The sequence below is a fragment of the Atta cephalotes genome (genome assembly GCF_000143395.1).
Source record: "Atta cephalotes unplaced genomic scaffold scaffold00035, whole genome shotgun sequence".
Lineage (NCBI taxonomy): Eukaryota > Metazoa > Arthropoda > Insecta > Hymenoptera > Formicidae > Atta > Atta cephalotes.
This window is the reverse complement of record NW_012130099.1, coordinates 1,105,335-1,127,500: the sequence shown is the minus strand read 5'-3', so window position 1 is coordinate 1,127,500 and position 22,166 is coordinate 1,105,335. Positions and strand designations below refer to the sequence as shown.

The following is a 22,166-nucleotide window of genomic DNA, read 5'->3' as shown; positions in this document are numbered from 1 at the left end:
CCACTATACTTATTCGTCCGACGACGACTACCTCTCCTACCGAGTTTTACTTAGTAGTAAATTTTAAAGTTAAGAAAATAACTTCTTGTCTACTACACACACACACACACACACACACACACACACAAGCGCGCGCGCGTACATGATATTACAAAAAAATCTAGTGAAAATGAACAATCAGAAAATTCTGATCATATCAATCAAAATTCTGGTTATTTCAACTAAAATTATAACAGACTCGACTAAAAAATTATAATTAGTCCATTTTCAATTGAATTCCAAACAATGTACAGAAAAAGAGAAAGAAAACGTTATTTATTGCGCTTTGGGACAAGTCCTCTCAAGCGCAGAAACTGTCTTACAAATTAGAATTAATGACGTATAGAATTATTATTTAAATCAAAAACATGAAGTAAAATAAAGTAGAAAATAAAAATAAAAATAAACATTGAAATTACAAGAGAAAGGGAGAGAAAGAGAGCGAAAAGGGAGGGGGTGGAAGACGATCAGAAATCTGTGCGAGCGACATTGATCGGAATGACGTTTCCCGAGGGAAGCCTCCCTTCGCTTCGTAGTGCCAGGTGAATCCCGGCAAATCTGCGCATGCAAATCGTTGATGAACGACAATCAACAGGTGCCGAAAGGTCAGCAGACTATTAGGCTCCAAGCCAGTCGTTGTTGCCGCAAGATTGCGTGAGCCAGCTTGATACCCGGGCTGATCATGAAGTTGTAAACTCTGTTTTACTCTCATTATTTGCAATTACGGACACCAATAGATTCCAAGTTCTAAATTATTATAAAATAAATAAATTAGGTTCTATATGATATAAACCATAAATAATTTCATCCCTGAATTTAATTGCTAATATATATCAGAACTATGTTCGTAGTAGGTGATACTGTAAATGATGAAAATAACAAACAAAATTTGAAATTGTTTCACATGTTCATGTGATCGATATATTGATTGAACAAACAACGATTCGAAGTTTTTCCTTAAAGAGAAATCGACATGTTTCAAATATTTATTATGAGATTGAGGGGGTAACTCATATATAAAATAATTTTGTCTTTAAATGATTAATGCCATTTTCATCTAACAAATTACGTATGAATCTAATATATAACGGATATGTACTGAACTTTATTGAACTTGAGCTTTCCGAATGATTTTCTTTTCATGGAGAAAAAAAAGCAGAAACGCGAGAGACTTGCTTCGGTCCCGAAATGTTGCCACATTGATTCTCCTCGAATTGCAGAGACACGGCAATATCGAAGCCACAATATATCGCGGCGAAATTGCATCGCGTAACGACTACGAGCCTGACGAAAGCGTTTTTCCGGCACATTGAGCCAAAATTATCTATTTTGAGATACGCGAGGAATGTTGGCTATCGTCTTTCTTTTTGTTCACGTTGCTTCGACATTCCTCAGAAACACACTCGTGATAGACCCTGGCTGATTTGCCGCGTTTAAAATTAATCCCTTTTCTGTTAAGTAAAATTGGCACAACAATGTAAGCTTGCTAGAACATAAACCATTCACTAAAATCTATTTTTTATTCATAAAAAATTAATAAATATTTTTTTCTCAAAAATCTAATTGATGTATATATTATACGTATCTATATAAAAGAAGAAAATATAAATGTTTCAATTTTGTATTTGCATTGCAAAATTATAAGTAATCTGCCAAAATAGAAGAAGAATTTAAATTCTGTGCGTAATTTATATCTTTATATTCTATAAATTAAATTTGTATCGATGATTTTATCGAACGACTATCCACTGAAAGGATAGACGCGCATAAAAACAAAAAAGTTGCTGAAAATCTCTTTCTGAAACATGAAACGACTCGCGATGCATTGCCAAGATTTTTAAAATTCTATACCCTCGCGCTAACGTGAAGTTTATGTACAGAACGCTCGTTTCGGAGCTGCTCGAGAAATCGAATATCTAAGTTTTCACACACCCGCTTTCTTGCAAAATACTCGATGAATAACGGGTGTCTTATGGCGACTTGAAAGACGGTCAATATTTGAGTTGACGCTTAAACGTTTGAGCCAATCCAAGCTTTGCATGATTTGCGAAGCTCGCTTCGGTGCTAGATAGATATCTCATTAAAACAAGTTCCAACTTGGTCGGAAGTGAACCGAGAGCTTAGCAAAAAGACTTCTTTTTTGCCGGATATAATAATGAAAAGGTTTTCCTTTACCCCAAACCCATCATTATTCTCTGTCATTGTTACGTTAGATTATCTTTTAATTCGACATAACTGAGTCGAGAATTTTTTCTCGCCTTACGTTTTCAAGATACTATATGTACATTGTTAAAAATAAAATGTTAATTTTAAATTAAAATAAATAAAAACATAAATAAATAAAAACATATAGGATTTTCTGAGACATGCAAAAATGTTAAAATTAACATTTGTTAATTTTGTTAATTAACACTTTTTCACTTTTTAACACTTTTTCATGTCCATTATACATTTTTAAGTTAAAATTAACATTTTATTTTTAACAGTGTATTCTGTGTATAATGAAAAAATATATATATATTATAAACGTATAAATATAAGTGATAATACATTCAGACAAAAACACAGTATTAAATATAACTATAAAGATGACAATAAAATGACTATAAAAGTTCTATATGTAAAATTAATGTACGCACATAGTTGTAGTAGTAGAATAGATCATTTTGTATAGTCATTGCAATTATAAAATAGTTTACATATGTATATATATATATATATAAATAAAATAAAACTTGTACTGTCATTTTTATTGTTGCCATTATATTTTTTTTTCTGAGAGTGTATAACATAAATATATAATATAATATTTATACACATATTTATATTTTATATTTATAATATAATTTATATTTTAAATCTAATTTATATTTTATAATATGCTTATAACGTCATGCAGTAAAATATTACAGTTGACTAGAACGTTTTCAATGTTTTCTGTATTACGAAGCGTAACAAGTTGAAATTTTTATTTTGAAATGACTATAAAAAAGACAATTTATCTGCAGTTTACGTGATAAAAATTTATCGTTAGTAGAACTGACAAAAATGAATATTTCGTAATAAACAGCAGTTTTCTTGGCAAGTATCCCATTATTTTCAAGTCGCTTAAGTTTGCGAGACGTTTTTTTATTGATTGAAAAGGACAGAGTTTACACATTTATTCGCTCCAAACAAATATGTCGCTCACTCGGAGTTCACAATTCAATGATTTCAAGACAGAGATCCCAGATAACGTATAAATAATCAGCGATCAATGACGTCGCGTCGTGCATCGAATAGATAAAATTTTACTGCATGCCGGACGTAATTGGCCTTTTATTAGCGCCGCATTAACACTTCATATCTGTGAAATCGCGTTCGCGATGGCGTTTCGATTAGCGTTGCATCGATTTATCCACGATTTTGGCCGGACCGGCATAATGATTGTATCGTTTAAATTCTATAATCACTCGGGCGTAATGTCGCGCTCGGAAACGCAAAAACCGATTCGCCGCTGCGAATTACGCCTCCCAATTCCGGATTTATTTTATTCCCAATTATTTCTAGCCATTTAGAGTCGCCGGTAATTTATCTACGCTTCTAGTCATTTATAAAAGTATTATAAATAATAAAAAGATTCTTTAGCATAAAAGGATTTTAATAATGTGCGCGCGGAACACCTTTTCTTTCTTTTCAATTCCGGAAATTTATTTTATTTCCAATTATTTGTAGTCATTTAGAGTCGCCGGTAATTCATATTTATATCTTTAGCAATTTATATGTATGAGCAAGTTATATTGTATGAATATAATAATAATAATAATCCTTAGCGTAAAAATATTCTAATAGAAACAAGTAACAATAATGCGCAAGCATTTTTTTAACGAACATTCGATACATAAATTTAAAAAGACAGGAAAACATATTGTCCATCTTTTGATTCTTTCAAGCTCAATTTTGTTGAAAAAGGGACAATCGAGCGAATGAGTAAAAGATATATTACATATATCGACGATAACAACTTATATATTTTTTGAACTGTTGGAAGAGGTGCGATATTTTCTGTTTGAACGACTTTTCGTTTCAAGCTTTCTTTATTTTATTTAAATATTCACTTATTACATCGTAACAGATGTATCATACATACCTGAACTTCTAAGGCATGGTAAGCAAATATGAGGCCAAGCAGTATCACAGTAGACACAGAGATCAGGGTTTTCAGTGCTGTCGAGAAAAACGAGGCCTGAAACATAAAACATTTTTGTATATAAATACATGCAAAATAATAATGAAGATATTTTAAAAATATTTTAAAAATATTTTAATTCTATATATTTATTTATTTTCATATAACATTTATTTTTATATTTACCATTAATCATATGAATAAAAATATTTTACAAGACTGTTGATTCTTATATAAAATATAAAGATATTTATTTTATTAATTTAAAAAAGAAAAAGTTGCACAAATTTCTATAGTAGAAATATGTGTTTAAAAAATTATGGTATTTTCTGTCAATTGAGAGATAAATTGAAATGAACGATCGTTACTTTTAATGTTTTATCATTGAATCATAGATTAATAAAGATAGAGGCTCAAAGGCATCAGTAAATTAATTATTAAGCTTCAATTAACCGTAGAAATATCAAACTTCAGTTTTATAGTTGATTGCTCACTTTTGCAGACGAAATATGCATACAACTTTGTAAAGTTGCTTGTTGCCGTAAAAGACCAGTATTTCTTCTAATAACGACGTTCGATTTACGATTTGATCAGCAAAGACGCAAACATTTTTAATGATCGTAAAAAGTATCGCCATAAAAAAATATTTTAGAACAAATTAAATATTTTACTAAATATCCTAGAAAGAAACTCGGAATATTGCAATAAAATGTATTGCTTTAAATGCGCTTTAAATTGCTACGCATATGTATACACTGCTACAAATTCTTACGGTAATTCGAGCGCCATTTATCCTTTTGACCTCGACGGAAATGTATCACGTGTAAAAAACAGCACAATAAAATCAAAATATTGAATAAAGGCATCGCAATTAATTAGCTGATAATTTTGGGACATTAATTAGCTGACAATTTTACCTACATATCTATATCCTTTCGTAAGTTATATTATAAAAAAAATCAATACTTCAATATTTCTTTGCTATTAGGAAAAACTGGGATCGGTTGTTATAGAGATTAATTTTCAAAAAGCTTATAACTCAATCAGAATATGGCAGAGCATTGGGCCTATCTCATCAACTCTGACTCTCATCAATTTAACTTAATCAATTAAATTTCAATTTGCTAACTGCAAAACTGAAAACATAATTTCCTGGCACTGTAAACCAGGAACAATTAAATAATGATTATTATTGCTGCATTCATAGGATAAAGTACATAAAATTAATTGTTTTAATTGTTTTAATGCCATATATCGTTCTTCATAGTTACCAGAAATTTATATTTTTAGTTTTACGGTTGATATTAAAATTTAATCGACTGACCATGTTAATTGAAGTTGATGAGACTGGTTCATTTTCTTTTTTTTACTGTATTGTTAATATATTAATAATATTAAATTGTATGTAAAATAGTTTGGCGCCATGTATATTATTTACGAGTTTTAAGAAAATAAAGGCGACTGATTTCTCTTATCCCCTTTTTGTTTATTGATCAGTTTTTGACATTATTAATGGCAATTTTCTTGTAATTGCAGAAAATGGTATACTAGTTAATTTTTTTCTGTAGTTAGTTAATCATTATTGTAGCAAATAAAATCACTTTTGTAAAAAACGAAAAATAAGATTGATCAAAATGAGCCAAGATTAGGTGACAGTCAATTTTAGTTTCTTTGAATTGACATGTTCCGAAAACTTTCTTGCTATAGTATTTTACGACACCCTACTACATGTTTAATTTCTTAATAAAATATACAACTAAACACTTAAAAGTTATTCAGAAATTGAATAAATAATAATCAAACAGATTAATTTTAACGTATAGATAACTCTTTCTTCTACTGTTCCAACAGAAAAAAGTAACATTACGTAAGAAATCACTCTAAACAAAATCAAGAGGAAAATAAAAGTATTCTTGGAGTATTTTCTCGTGTCACCAATCGTGTCGACTTTTTCGTCGTCACATCCGGATAAGAGAGAGAAGAAATTATGATATCGCGTTAAAATTCCAGCGTGACGTGCTATGCGTGTTATAAATCTTACAACCTTCCTGAATTTATGTGATTTTCTGACGTTCCTAAAATTTAAAGTACAATATGATATAAAAGGATAATAAGAATCAAAAAAAATCTCCATTATTTAACATAAATATAATTGAAAATAGATATAACAAACAAGAATTGCAGAAAATAGGAAAATTAAAACGCTACAGAATACAATACTAACAAAGTACAATACATGTTTCGATTTTATATTTAGGCCTTCTTTAGATGTACAAAAACAGCTCAGTAAAAATTATTATATTAAGAAAGTGACTGTTTCGTTATAATTAGATGATGTGTTAAAACAGAGAAACGAAAATTGCTCGTCAAGCAATTGGTTCACCGATTATGAAAATTTCTCGTTGTTCTAGTGAGAACATAAAGAAATATAAAAACGTTTTATATATATTATATATAAAAGTTATCAAAGCTAAAAAATTTTTAAAACATTTTTTTGTAGAAAGAGGACCTAAATATAAGATCGAAACATGTATTGTACTTGGTATTGTATTCTGTAGTGTTTTAATTTTCCTATTTTCTGCAATTCTTGTTTGTTATATCTATTTTCAATTATATTTATGTTAAACGAATAATGAAGATTTTTTTTTTATGTTTTCTTTTATTAGCCTGTTATATCATGTTGTACATTAGGAGCCCTATTATTTTAAGTTTTTAACTCAAAATTTAAGAAAGTTAATTCCTGACGAGATACATCGCGACATTTTTAAGTTTCGTAAATAGTGATGGCACGTTATTTCCAGCCTCTTGAGAGTCACGTAGCATAATTTCCGCATATGCATCATCGGATGCACTCACTTTGTCTACCTACACCACGTAACGTAATCTCGCAATACACAACGACAGGCAAGTCTAAGCTCATCTGAGATGTGCCCGAGTTTAAAGTCTACAGTTCGTCGCTCCTTTTATCTAGCAGTTCTTTGACCAAAACTCATTCAAAATTCGTTTTAGTCCAATATAAAGTACCTCAGTAATTAAGGCTTGATTAAAATTCGCTTGAAAAGATCTAGTGAAAATGATTGAAAAACAAATTATTATACAGAGAATTTCTCAGCGTGAAACGAAATCTTCACGAATTACATTTCTGTTTGTTATAAATTTGAGCTGAAACGTACGATCTATTTTTATGTGTTATATTGACTTATTATTTTATTATAATATAACTACTTCTTCTCTCTCTCTCTCTCTCTCTCTCTCTCTCTCGCCTGTGCTAAATGCTTTAGTAACCCTGTTTTCATTTAATTTTGATAATTTGTGATTGGGGAACTGTGTTGAGATAATTGTCATTCTCGTTAATGCCTAGGATCTGTAATGAAGAGATAGCTGTTCATTCAGAGAGTAGCTCTAATGCTTCTTGCATGTTACACACATGCATAGTTTACTCAGTGTTAGCATGAGAGCGGTTTACGAGATTTTCGATGAATTGTGGATCGCAATAACGAGCTGCTTTCCGGAAGAACGATGGCAACAAGCTCACTAGCTGGGCAAAGCCTCTTCCCGCTATGTAACCTGGAAAGGAATTAAGAATTCGCAAGAAATGTAGGGAGCCAGTCTGAACGTTAGTTGCTCTTTGTGAAATTTTCTTTACGAATCTCAGAACAATACTCGTTTGCGAAATGTATTTAAACTTAAATGATCTTATTATGAGCCACTCGCGTAATCATGTTTGAAACATCAAAGAGATTATTCTCATTATGAGAGAGAGTAGATTTAGTACGCTTTAGTAAATAGAATAAAAGAGATCTAAAGAACAGGTATAAACATGTAAATGTTTCGTCACATATAGTTTAAGTTATAAAGTTTCACTATAAAGTTTCGTTATAAAGTTTTGCACTATCGCTCATGTTGAAATTTTGTTTTATTCGACTTAAAAGAGGTAACATTTTTTCTGACACTCGCGGAGTTTTCACCTCTGTCAAATAAAATTTTTAAATGCGCTATAAATTAAGGGATTAGGAATAAAATATATAAGTGCAAAATTTAATTTTTTCTCGCCCAGATTTTTCAAGAGTTGACTTTATGATTTGACTGTACGATGTTCGCGTGGATATGCGTCATTGTTCTTGAGACTTCTATTTGATGCCGTATGTTTGTACTTCAGGTAAATAATTATTATTGCGTTTTAGTCGAGATAGCTACAAGGAAGAACTTTCCTTCTTGCCGAAACTAGTTTGTCGGGAATTATCCGACGAGTATTCGTGAAATATTGCTCACATTAAATTGTTTAATCTTGAAAGGAATACTTCAGACAGAATACTATCAGACAGAATAACTGTAACAGGAATTAGAAATAAATACAACGGGCATCATTCCAACTTTTCCTCTTTGTAAGACAGAATAAAAGTCAGAATGAAGTTTAACGTTTTATCTGTCAAGCCGATTTCGAACTTCGATTGAGCTCTGGAAGATCCAAGTTGAGAAATGCGCTGCTATTTATAAAATATGCAGAGTCAGATGACAAAATAAATCAAAAAATAAATATAAATAAATGAAAAATATAAAAAGTAACTTATATAAAAAATATATAAAAAGTCATCGGTACTATCTTCTAAAGAGACACCCCTGATTTATTAGGTGTAGTAAAAAGAAATCCATTATTTTTCCATTCAATTTCATGCAAAAATAATGGATTTCTTTTTACTAAACTTAATATTAATACTTACTAGAAACATGATCTCTTTCAATAATCAGAGAAATAAAAATTCAAGTTTATATATTTGTGATTTATTTCTACACAAAATCAGTTAAAAATGAATTCTACAAATACGAAAATAAAATTCTTACGATTTCCTTTGTAAAGTGCATCGTTTAAATATATTATTGATATTATACCGTTGTAATCGTTTGTAGTTTCCTGAATTGATTCTGTTTATATTTTTTCTTTCTTTTTTTCATAATATGATTTTAAATATAAAATCGAGGTATTTATCTGTAAAACTGATCATAAATTATAGCGTTATAGTGTCAAATAACTCTACCGGAGTTAAAAACAATTATATATTTATGAAAGAAAACCCTCTAAAAAGAAACTGTTGACTTACATGTTTGCGTCTTGCAAAGCAGCATAAAGTATGCACATGAATGAACGAAAAACGTTTATGCAGAAATAAAAAGATTCTAGAAAATTATATATACATTCACTTGTAGGTATTTTGTCAATAGATGATCTGTAAAAAAAAAATATGTAGCATTAATATTACTGTGTTTTGGAACTCATTTTGTCAGACGCTCATTTTTGTTTATCTTACGAAAGGTTAATTATTGCAAAATTGCAAACAGTATTATAAAAACTACTAATTAATTTAATAATTATAAAAACTACTAATTATCTGATAGAAGACATTTTAGTTTATATTTATATTTCCTAAAATATTATAAACACAATTAATTAAATAAATAAATAGAAATATATATATAAGGACTCTCAATATTAAACAATAAAAATAATAAAGATTCAGATGAAGCTAATGAGAGTCATACGCTGTTGTAGGTGCGAAGAGATAGACGAAGTAGATAATTCTCAGATGTTCATGGTTATCTTTATTTTATTTCGAACACTTTGATTTCAGCTCACTTTGGAGTCTTTATTAGCGATTACAACCAGATTATAAATTCATTAATTGGACAATACATCCATTGAGAGCAAGTCACTTGCAGATTGGCAGAAATGCAGCATACATTACACTCAATGTGAAAACGAAAAAAGGAAGTTCAGAAATAACGATTCACAATCATATCAATAATTAAAAAAATTACACAGTATATTAAATATATATCGTTCTTCTAAATATGATTTTGTGTATGTACAACATGACATGTCATTTTTCAAAATCAATCTGAACATTTATTATTTTTATTATTTTAGCTTTTGTTTAGAAATATTGTCCAAAAAACAAAGTGATATGTCAATATCGATGATCTTCCTTTATTATATATAAATATATGATCATATAATTCAAATACGTTCCATAATTCATTAAATGTTAATATATATATACGTATTAGATAAAATAAAGTATAGTATATAGTATATAAATAGTACATATTTCAAACATTTCCATATTTATGCAAACAACAATTCTGGCAGATATTGATGATCTAGGAAATAGGTTCTTTGGAGCGACAAAAGCAAATTTGACCTTTCTGGTCAAATTATAAACAGCGATTATGGCCAAAACCTGACGAAAAACTTGTCGGCAAAATTATTCAAAAGCAAGAAGGCACATAATATAGATGTCTAAGGGATGTCATTCACATGCGCAAAAAATATTTTATTTATCTATTTTTAAGTTATGTAAGGCAATTTTAGTATGTGTATATACAGAGCGAGCTTAGAACTTAAAAATGAATTAAATTAAATAAAATTTATCGACAAATATTAACAATATGAGCACAATTATTTATATAATCTTTCATTTTAATTACAGGTATAATAAATAACATTTTTTTACATGTATTGTCTTTTAACTTCTTACTAGGCATGTTAATTGTAAGGTTTATATTGCTCGGGCAAATATAGAGAAATAGATATTTGTGTGGTTTCTCTAGTTTACAAAATGTACGAAGTGATGTATTTTCCCAACTGGGGCGCATTTAGCTGTAAATTATCTTATATAATATATTACTTGTATTATATTATATATATATATATATATATATATATATATATACACACACATATATATAATATTTAACAATATAATTTCAGGTGAAATAAATGAAAACTGTCACTCAGAAATCGAAATAATAGATCTTTGTATGATTGAAATGGATAAGTATAAGCAAAAGTTATGTAGTAATTATATGTTTTTAGTAATTATATGTTTTTAATCACTTTAGTGCATTATTTAATTATTAGTGAAGTATTTAATATTTTACTTTTTATTGTTTTGATATAAATAAAGTTACTTTCAAACCAATAAACTTTTAATAACTGGCAATTTTAGTCAGATAAATAAAATAAATTCTTATTCACGAATGGAAGACATTTGCGTAAACTCATGCGTCCTATATACATATATGGCATGGTAATCAAAGTGTTAAAGTGATTGGCACAGGTCATTTGTATAAATTTGAAAAAAATCTGAGGACCGTAAACATTTTTTGGAAATATTTTATTGGGGAATTATGCGGATTCTCAAATACAACAGGGAAATAACAATATTGATAACCATTATCCAGAAAACAAGCTGATATATTTGTCGACAGTTTAATGTCAAAATGTCAAAGATGTTATTTTCACGTCAAAAGGATGACAAATAATAACGTTAGCTTGTTTGTTGAGCAATTATAATGCTGACGCTTCCCAGAGATCCCATCATTTATCTAAAAAACGGTTAGACTCACCGTGAAATGAATTTTGACAAAACGGTCCAATTATCGGTTATCATCCTCTTAAAGATGAAAACAAGTGAGCTTACAGTATCCATATGTGTGTGGATATATCGGGATTTCGCGATGTAATGAATTTACGAAATCCGCTTCACAAAAGCTCGTATCGATACGAGGCGAATGAAGAAAGGATAGCGGGGAAGGATTATAGAAGCTGTGATTCATGAGTTAATGCGATTGCATCTACGAGGCCGATTTTCCTGCCGCGGAAAACTGCCGGCATTTTCGTTCGAAAAACGATTATAGCTCTCACATCGGTGTCTAGAATGATGTAGAATTTATGCATCTCTCGTCGGGAATAGAGAGGAAGAGGGTCTTTACACGGGATATCTTTAGAACGACTTTTCTGTTTTATTTATTTTCTTTTTTTTATCTAATTTTCTTTTATTTTTCATTTGCTTATATCAAGAACACACCATGCGTGCCATTACAAAAGACAAAAAATATCCGAAGATATAAAAAGAGTTGTAGAGACATAGGAGTTTTGTTAGGGAAATTTTAAAAAGGTCAAGACGTGTAAAAAAGCGTCTCAGAGAGGCGTCTTTTCAAAAGCTTTTACGATGTTTTTTTGAAGTTATAAATGTCTTGATAATTAAGGATATATATGTCGCATCTCAAAGAAATATCAAAAATATAAGAATTTCATAGATCATTCTATTATGTTTAAACATTTGTATACAAATTGAGTGCAATTATTTTATTGGTTTAAAATTTATGTGTATTTTCTTTGTTTGCCTTGATTCTTATATAAAATTTTATTGTACTTGGAAATTTGATAAGGTTTTAGAATTACAAATTAAATCTGATTTTTTAAAAAGCGCTCACTAATCATATAAGGCTATTCCTTCAAAAAACTAATAATAAGTCGATAAGTCCTTTGCAATTTTTTTACAATAGTTAACGAAATTTCTAAAGATTAATTTCTAAAGATTATCAAATAGAGAGTAAAATATGTAAGGCAACTTTAAAATATCTTTCGGTATTCTTTATCTAAATATCTTAAAGATGTTTTTTAAAGAACTCTTATAAAGATCTGTTAAAATTGTTTTATGTGCCGATTTTATACATTCTGCTCATTGAATAAAAAAAATTGCGAAAATTGCAAAATGGTAAAGAAATTTTATGATTAGTGGACGCTTCTTAAGATATTCTAAGTACTGCTAAAACTAATAAACATTCATATAAAAATGCATTTGGAAAAGTTTCATTGGAACTTACCACTTATTCGTTTAAAAATTATTTATTTACCTAAAACTGTAATAAAAATAATCATTTTGTTGGATAAAACTATTATAGCCAAATTATTTATTTTGTTTTTTGCAGTTAGTTTGAGAGTGCATTTATGACAAACATTTTTTTACTTGATATTGAGATAATTGACTTTTTTAGCTAATTTTCATTTTTGGTTGATATTTAAAATATTCTTTCTATTAAACATTTAAAGTAAAGATATTAAAAATTTCTCAGCAAATTTTGTCAAAAAAAAAAACGATTTCTGAACTGATCATTGCATTTCCATATATCGCAACTTATACAAACTGAAATGAATATATCGATTCGTCTGGAAATTTACGGCGCCAATAAGTGCTATAATTAAAAGCGACAAACTTTTCAAACGGATATAAATATCAGTTTTCCTAATTTCAGTTCAAACTTTCGGGAAACAAACCCGGAATTTCGATTGTAGGCTGAGCCGCTGGAAAAAAATGAGGAGGGTAAATTCTGTCGAGGAGAAACTTGACAAGTACGACATAAAAGTTTATAATTCTTGTGTATAATAAGAAATAATATATCCCTCCCGAAGTTGCGTGTCTCGTTTTTCCCCTCTGAATACGAAATGTTTCCATGCTGGCGAAAATAGACTCCCATGAAATTTTAAGCGGATAATCCCCGTAAAGGCTCAACGATCGATCAGGACAATACGGGGAACCGTGCCAAATCTACCATCCTTCATTTCCCTTTTGGCAATTGGCAACTTCTCTTTGTTTCGTATCATCGGGATTCTCTCGATGTTGTTCTGGCTCGGATGCTTTCAGACTGCCATATATTCGTCCCGACGTTGATTATATTAGCTTCCGTTTCCAGCGTCGGCATTCATACGGAAATGGCCGACGGTTATGTATATCCCTCTTCTGTCTGTCTTTCCTTTTTAATAAAAGTTCTCGCAATATAGAAAAAATTTTAATGATATTTTTTCTTCGATTTTCCAGAGACACAATTTTTATGACAGTTCTTCGGTCGTTGAGAATTTTATGGCGTCCAATTTTATTATTCATTTTATTATTCAAACCTTTCAATTATTATCCAATAGAAAAAAATGTTTGATATTTGTGACTATATTGGTACAATATGATAAGATAATTATAATTAAAAAACTAATTTTATATAATAAAATGTTTAAAAGTAACCTAAATTTGCATATTTTTTAGAACAATAAAAATTTTAGACCGAAAAAAAGGCTCAAATTGCAAACGGAGGATATTTTTTTCTTTCTTATACCTAACATTAATATCCTCGTTTCTTTCTAATAAATAAATTATTTTTTTAAGAATTTTAAGCACGACGATATATATGTGAATACATCAAATGCGATAAAGAAAGCCATGCTCGGTCAAAGTTGGTTAGGTAATATTTTTCGCAATAAATTTCTTTCTAATTCAATTTAGGGGGGAGCGTTTCAGAATGATTGTGTTGAAACCGAAAGTTATCGGCTCGCAATGTCATATCTGAAATAAATTAATTTAATATAAGAATATATAATGTATTATTCAAAACATCCAACTTTGACCAATCATGATTTTCTTTATCGTATTAAATTATTTTTTTGTTAATGAAACATTATATACGCACGTTTCATTGCTGTGTCAGATTATTTTATAAAAATATGATTTTATTAATATTGCTGAATTCACATTTATTGCACAACATTACGTGTATAAAATCTTTTACATTGCAAATATATACGTTACTTTGTAATCAAATGTATCAGATGTTGTATTACTTTTTTATTTAACCTGTATTAGTGTTTCGATTTTTGTAAAACGGATATTCGAGATCCACCCTCGCGAGAATCGCCAGCACGGCGCGCGTGTTAATATCGCTACATCACGTAACATCACGGGACTCGCGGAATATAAACATTCGTCGAATGCTGGGGATGTGCGCGTTCAAGAGGTTACTATAGCGACGGCATGATATCTATTCGTGCGCACATTCGTGCTTCCGAGCGAGGATACGAGGCGACGCGACGACGCCGTCGTTTGTGCGGTCACACCCTGTGAAATTAGCAAAAACCACCTTTACCGTTTTTTGTCCATCGGGGGAAAAGAAAGAGAACTCAAGCGTTAAGACAACGGCCGTGTCAGTGATGCCGTGAGTTTCGATGGGCGGACTTCTCTGTCCTTGACAGAACGAAAATGTGTACTCGTGGAAGGCGTGCGAATTCCCGAACTTGATGAAATCCATAAACGTGTCCGGCATATCTGGCTCAGCAAGGAAAAAAAGAAAAAGTTGAACGCGACCGAACGTCATCGAATGTTAAATCGTTCTTTCTGCTACGTCAATCGGATTATTTTAAAAGAATAAAAGTTGAAATGAATTAAAAAAAAAAATAGAAAAATTCTATTCTGTATTGATGATGTTTCCAAGAGTCAAATAAATGCTTCTAAAATTTTCAATTGTGTGTATTTAAAATTACCACTATAAGATCTCAAGATTAGAGATTTTTAAAATTCAATGAATAGCATGACAAGAATAATTAAATCTTTCAAAAAAAATCGGTATAAATTTAATATTTTAACACATGTAATAAATTTATATTATTTTTTATGAAACAAAGGAATGTAAAAATAACTAACTTTAAGACTTTCAGCAATTCTTTTTATTTTCGTTTTCCAGAGTAAAGTTTCTAAGATAACTATGCGTAAAGTACTGTTATAGCCAACCTACCTACTTAAAGGTTAAACCTACATTGTGATAATGTTAAATATTACAAACACCAGGTTGTAAATCTGTGCTGGTTAATTCTAATACCAACATGGAATTGAATTATATAGACACCGTCTGGTGTTAAATCCACACCAATATTTTTTTAAGTGCAGAAATGGAGGGATAGAAAAGGAAAAGTTATGAAATATCCTTCGAACGGAAAAAAACGTTCGCGGCATTGAACTTGAACTTTACAAACGCGTCAAAATTATACAATCAACGCTTTTTATAATCCACCAATAAAACCTACTGGCGCGACGGGATCTTCAATTCCCCGCGTGTTTTGATCTCTCGTACGCCGATTTACTACATGAACGGTTATTTATAGTCAGTTATTTTGGATTTGGGTTGCGTTTAGCTGATGTTGGATACTCATTCGATGCACGTGCGCTCCGGCTTTGGAAATAAAAATCAACTACAGTTGAAAATTGCTTTTCACAAAATATGCACGCGCGCGACATAAAATATTTCATCAATAGTAGTATGAATCATGTAAATTTGAAGGATTTGAAGTGAAATCCTTTCTCAATAAAAATGCAACGTTATCAATAACCTTCTTTTAAGGATGTTTTTCAATCTTTTCTCATAACACAAGAAATTGATCAAATTAGGAAAATAAGTTTATAATTAATATAGACATTCAAAACATTTTTAAAAATATTTTGGTATGATTGGTATAATTTTTTTTAAATAACTCTCTCAACATTGAATTTTGGACATTGAATTTTTTATGAAAGAGAAAGTTTAAATAATTTTATCGCAAACAAAACATAAAAATTGTGAAAAACTAGATTTATATGAAGAATTATTATAAAAATAGCGCATTATTATATAATTTATATTCATTAAGATTTTGTTGAGCGAGGGGACCTTAGACAGACGTATATATTCATAAATTATATATATTTTTTTAGATTATTTATTGCGATAACCTTAATGTCGATTAATCGATGTCACGGAAAATAAATCAGGATTTCTTTTGACACTTCCAATTACTTTCTTTTTGGTACTTCTTTGCATTTTGTTCATTATTCATTATTTAAAAGATGGCAATGATTACAAAAACTTCTGTGTTAAAAGATATAAAAAGTCAAGTGAGTCCTTTCTTTTCTTTAAGCTAGAGAACTTTCTTAAGGATGTATCAGATGTATAAACTGATAAACTGTTAACTGTAATTGGAAATTTATAATGTCTGTATAAAAATAAATATTATGTACACAAGAAACAATTCAATAAGGTATAATGTTTGAATTTAACAATACAATTTTACAATTTCAATAAAAATTTTCTCATTTTCTTCCTTATCTATTCTTTTCTTTATCTTAAATATTGTTTAAAAACATATCGACTTCTTATTGAAATAATTTTTTATTCAGGTCTTAAATCAAAGTTAAACTTTTTGTATTACTTCCAAATATAATAATATTAGAAAACTGTTAACCTTTTCAAACTCTCATTTATATTTATTCTCATTTATTCTCACATACATTTCTATTAAAAAGAAAATGTTTAAAATACTTCTTTAATCACAAATCTCGATGAATTTCCCAATAAATATTATAGCTTAATTAACGGAATTAATTCTCGAGTTGTAAAAATTATGAATCAACAGAAATAGAAATTCATTTTTTTAAATTATTTAATGCTCTTTCCTACAATCTTTGCGGCAACTAACAGAAAGTGACAGATAGGATTTCATTTCTTTGCAGTAATTTATAGCAATACGTCACATGAATACACTCTCACCTACAGATTATAAAGCGATCATCGCTCAGTCTCCTCCGCGTGATAAGGAATGTCTTTTTGTGAAGAAGTCTGACAAGGAAAAATAACACGGGGGAACTTGAGTGAACCCGCGATGTTCTGACGCGCTTGAAAAATTAATCCGCTACAGGAAAAACGTTTTTTTTCAATATCAAAGGAGAAGAGCATCAATAAAGGAAAAGAGAAAGTGAATGTAAGTGAAGAATTGACTGCTCTTTTGAAGTAAAGATAATTATTCAAGCTCTCCGCGACTCGTGTTTAATTGATCGACAAAATAAAGGTCTGACGGAAATGTCAAAGATTGAAGATTTCGCAAGGGGAAATTCGTAAATCGAAAATCTAAAAGTTCAAAAACTGACGGGAAAAATGTGGAATTTTATTTGTTCGAGATAATCTAGGCCGATCAATTAATCTGATATATGAAAGCTGTATAAAATTGAAAGCGTAATAAAAATCAAAATGTCAAAAGACGGGTTTGATCTTAAAGATGTGATTACAAGGAAAAGGCAATTTTTTGAAGATCGAAATAATCAAAGTTCTGTTTAAATATGAGAAAGTCGGATAGTTTTAAAACTTAAGAGTATAGAAAGAATCAAAGTATTTCAGAAACATACGTTTGATTTTAAACGCATAATTAAAAGAAAAATCAAGTGTTTGGAATTATAAAATCAAAAGAAAAGATTTTGATAGATAGATATTGAAAATCTCTAATTTTAAAGTTTCTAAAGGCAAATCCGAATTCGATAAATGCAAATCTTTGAAGATCGAAATAAGACCGGCCTGTCCGAATATAAAATCAAAACTACATAGTTTCGAAAGTTGAAAGCGTGGGAAAAATCGAAGTATTTGAGAAGAGTATGTGTTTGATCCTGAACTAGAATACAAGAAGAGTTGTGGTTCAAGAAAGATCAAGTTGTGGTTAAAATTTAAAGGAAAGTTCTCGAAAATAGAGTTTAAAAATCTCTGATTTTAAAGTTCTAGAAAGTCTAGACTTTGGCAAATCTGAAATTCTAAGAATGTAAACTTGAGGATCGAGATAGTCAAAGCTACCCTGTTCAAATTTGAGGTACAAAAATCACTTGTAGCTTTAAAATTTAAATGTATGGAAAAAATCGAAGTCTCTGAGGACGTTTGATCTATACATGATTACAAGAAAAATCAGATGTTTAGAATTATAAGGTTAAAGAAAAAATTTCAAAAGGTAGATTTGGAAAATCTCTGATTTTAAAAGTTTAAAAACTCTAGAATGGATTTGGCAAATATAAAACTCTAAGAATGCAAACGTTTGAAAATCGAGATATGAAAAAATCTCCTGCAAAGATTATCATCACAAAATCTATACAGCACATATCATCACAATACAGAATGTCATTACAAAATCTAATATTTAAATTTTCTCAACTTAATTTAATTTCTTTAAAGTTTCTCATGGTAAACTAATCCTTTTTTTGTCAAGAATACTAGATTTCACAAATTTTCGAAATACTCTTAAATGCAAAAAAGAAAAGATTAAATATAAAAAATTAATCTTCATTAGAGAGCGGATTGTATCACACGAGAGATATTCTTTTGACATCAAAGCTCGGCTGGATAGGGGATGCCAACAAACTGCCCTGGAGGGTGAAAAATAATTATACGCGCTCTCGGGACGATCGAGCTAGAGCGGGGGATGAAATTTCGTCACGAGATTTCATTTATGGGAAATTTCATTTGGATTCGTTGAGCGACGCAATATTTGTTACAATTTACGTGAAGGCAAAAAGACACTGATTGCATGATTTCAAGAGATTTGCGAGTTAAGTGGATTTTAAGTAAAAATAAGAAATGACAAATAAATAAATAAAAATGGTTGACAGAAGGGAGACCGGGGCCAGTTATCGTATGGGGTTGATTGTCAAAAAGCTAAAATAACTTATTGTTAGTATTGCAGAGCATTCTCTTCTTTATGCTATAGATTGTTGATATAATATTAAATTATTGTGTAAAACAGTTTGCGCGAAAAACGTCGTACATTATTTATAAAATGTTACTTATAAAAGACTTTTAACCCTCAACAGTCACACTTCAGTAAAGTACCATAATGGTCACATGAGAATGTGAATCAAATAACTCCAACTTTGAATAATTGTTGTGTCTAAATTATTAATTGTTTTAAGTAAAAAAAATTACTGAACATTTTTCAAATAATGTAAAATGTATAAAATGTGAATTAATTCATAATTATATTAAAGTAATTATATTTTCTTCTCTATAGAAGTTCTAAATAAAGAAGGTAAAAAAATTGTAACATGATATAATAATAAAATAATATGGGGAAGAGAGAGAGAGAGAGAGAGAGAGAGAGAGAGAAACAGTATATAATATAATAATGAATAATATATGTAATAGAGTAGATTGTCAGAAAATCGTGAGAACGGAACGAAAGGCTTTGTACTGAAACTTTATGCTTTATAAGCCATTAATATGAATTCATAGTAAGATGAAGAATTCACGACGACAGCATGCGATCATTAATATTAATTAATAAAAGCAGTTGCAAAAAGCATATCGTATTACAAGAATAATATTTCAACAATAAAATAACATATTACATTCATATAATATTCGTAAAAAATAATAGAAAATAGACTGTAATAATTTTAAATAAATATTTCCTACTTAAAATGAGACAATAATTTTTAGACGATTAATCTGAGATTAGTATAATATTTTTCATTATTATGCAATACTCATTAATTTAAAAATATTACTTTTAAATTTTAAACGTTTAAACGTCTTCTATCGTAAAAATTCGCTTTTGCGCAAAATAAATACGCCACTCCGCCATTAATTCCGCCACCGTTTTATGCTTCAAGTGTCGTTTATTTTGCGACACCTCCCGGCGGTATACTTTCGTTTCGCCGAGAGGAAAATCTGTTCGCGGTTTCGGAGTGAGATAGTAAAGATGCATCACGAACAGGAAACTTAAAAGACGGTTTTTTTGCTGGATTTTGCTGGCTCGCGGAACTTATCGTCGCAAAAAAAAAAAGCTCGATTACAGAAACTTAATCTCTCCGCGGAGCGCGAAGACATGCGCGTCGGTTGAATTGTCCAGAAATTTTCCACAGGCTTCACCGGGAAATCTCTTTTCCGGATCGTAAAGCACTCACTCTTAAATTATACTTCCTTTCTTTTGACTTAGGAACCATGCCAAGAAACTAAGATGGTGACTTTACGAGGTTAAGAGAAACGCTTCATGGCGGATAATGGAAAAATATAACGTAGTGTAGACATATGTATATATATGCGACGAAAAATGTGCAATCAGTGTTAGAAAGCAAAATTATTAAAAGAAAATTTTCAATATTTTTCAGTATTCTATATATACGGAGTATTTTTAAACATTGTTTTAACATATTTTAAGAGTTGATTATTGAGAAAAATATATCTATAAAAATAAGGATTAGGAGAATTAGGAAGTTGGCGCTAACAATCAAAGCGTGATTTCAGAAATATATAAATTTTTTTAAATATAAATGTAAAATTACTATTCTCTCTATCTGTGGCCGTTTTAGTTCCAATTTAAACCTTCTTCAGTAATATTAGCATATCACATTAAAATTCCACTTCTTTAATACAATCTCTTATCATAAAAATTAATCAACTGTATCAGAAGCGAGACAAATTATATGATTGGTTTTTGAAATCATTTTATGAAGAACAGTTCATAAATATATAATTTTAAAGACATTATCTCGGAGATACAACATGGAAAGAAAGATTTTGCTGAAATAGTTAAAAATTAGGCCAGATACAGAAAATAATTATGTTGCGTTATCTAATTATACTGGTATTTTTACTGCTATTTTTAAGCTGGTCATTAGAATGTGAAAACTTTTTGCATCATCATTATTATTATGTTTTTACAATTATTTTGATAGTCAACATAATTATTTTCATATCTATATTTGCCTGATTTTTATATATTTCAACAAAAGTCATTTTTCTATTCTTTTCGTGAAGGTATTAAAAATTCCAAATAAAATAATGATTTTTTTTTACTCTTCAACGAAAAAAGATTTGAAAGAAATTTTTGAAGAGAGTATATTGTACTAAAGTAATAAAAATCAGCAAAAATTCGTCTATGGGTGTATTTCGAAGCAGTTATGTACTATATTTAAATGCAGTTTTTATGCTATTGATTTTTTATAAAGATATAGACGAAAAATGATGGATAGATAACACACATACATACTCTGCCTATTCACTCCGAGTTCAAAAAAGAAATCTTTTTTCATTTAAAAGCTATTAAACTAGAGATAGTTACCTGGGGTATTTTTACAGCCCAGCGGCGAGAAAATATAAATTGCTGTAAAATATTGTTTTGTATGGACATTTAACATATTTTCTTTTTTAAATAACTATTCTTTATCTTTAAATATGCAATGCCATCGAAAATTCGCAATAAAAAGGTATTGTATTAAAATCTTAATTTTTTTTAGAAATACTGTTATAATAAATTTACTTAACGTGTTTATTCCATTTCATATTTATTTGATTTCTACTTATTCTTTACAGAAAATTGTAAATTCATTTATTTATAATGTTTTCGAATATATTAATAAATTGGAAAAGAATAAAAAATAATACTATATATATATATATATATATATATATATATACACACACTATAATAATAGTAGTATTATAATTAAATAAATAAAAGAACTACCTAAACTTAACGTTTAAAATTAAAAATAAATACTATAGTAGTATTATT

The 22,166-nt window shown here is 29.3% G+C and overlaps 1 protein-coding gene across 1 annotated transcript in view; it reads right to left on the bottom strand.

Moving 5' to 3' along the window:
• Positions 1 to 22,166, bottom strand: part of LOC105621656 (small conductance calcium-activated potassium channel protein) — a 117,053-nt gene that overhangs the window by 18,371 nt on the left and 76,516 nt on the right. The window contains exon 2 of the mRNA XM_012203124.1: positions 4,169 to 4,264. Within this exon, the coding sequence (XP_012058514.1) occupies positions 4,169 to 4,264 (96 nt within the window). The remainder of the gene's footprint in view (positions 1 to 4,168; positions 4,265 to 22,166) is intronic.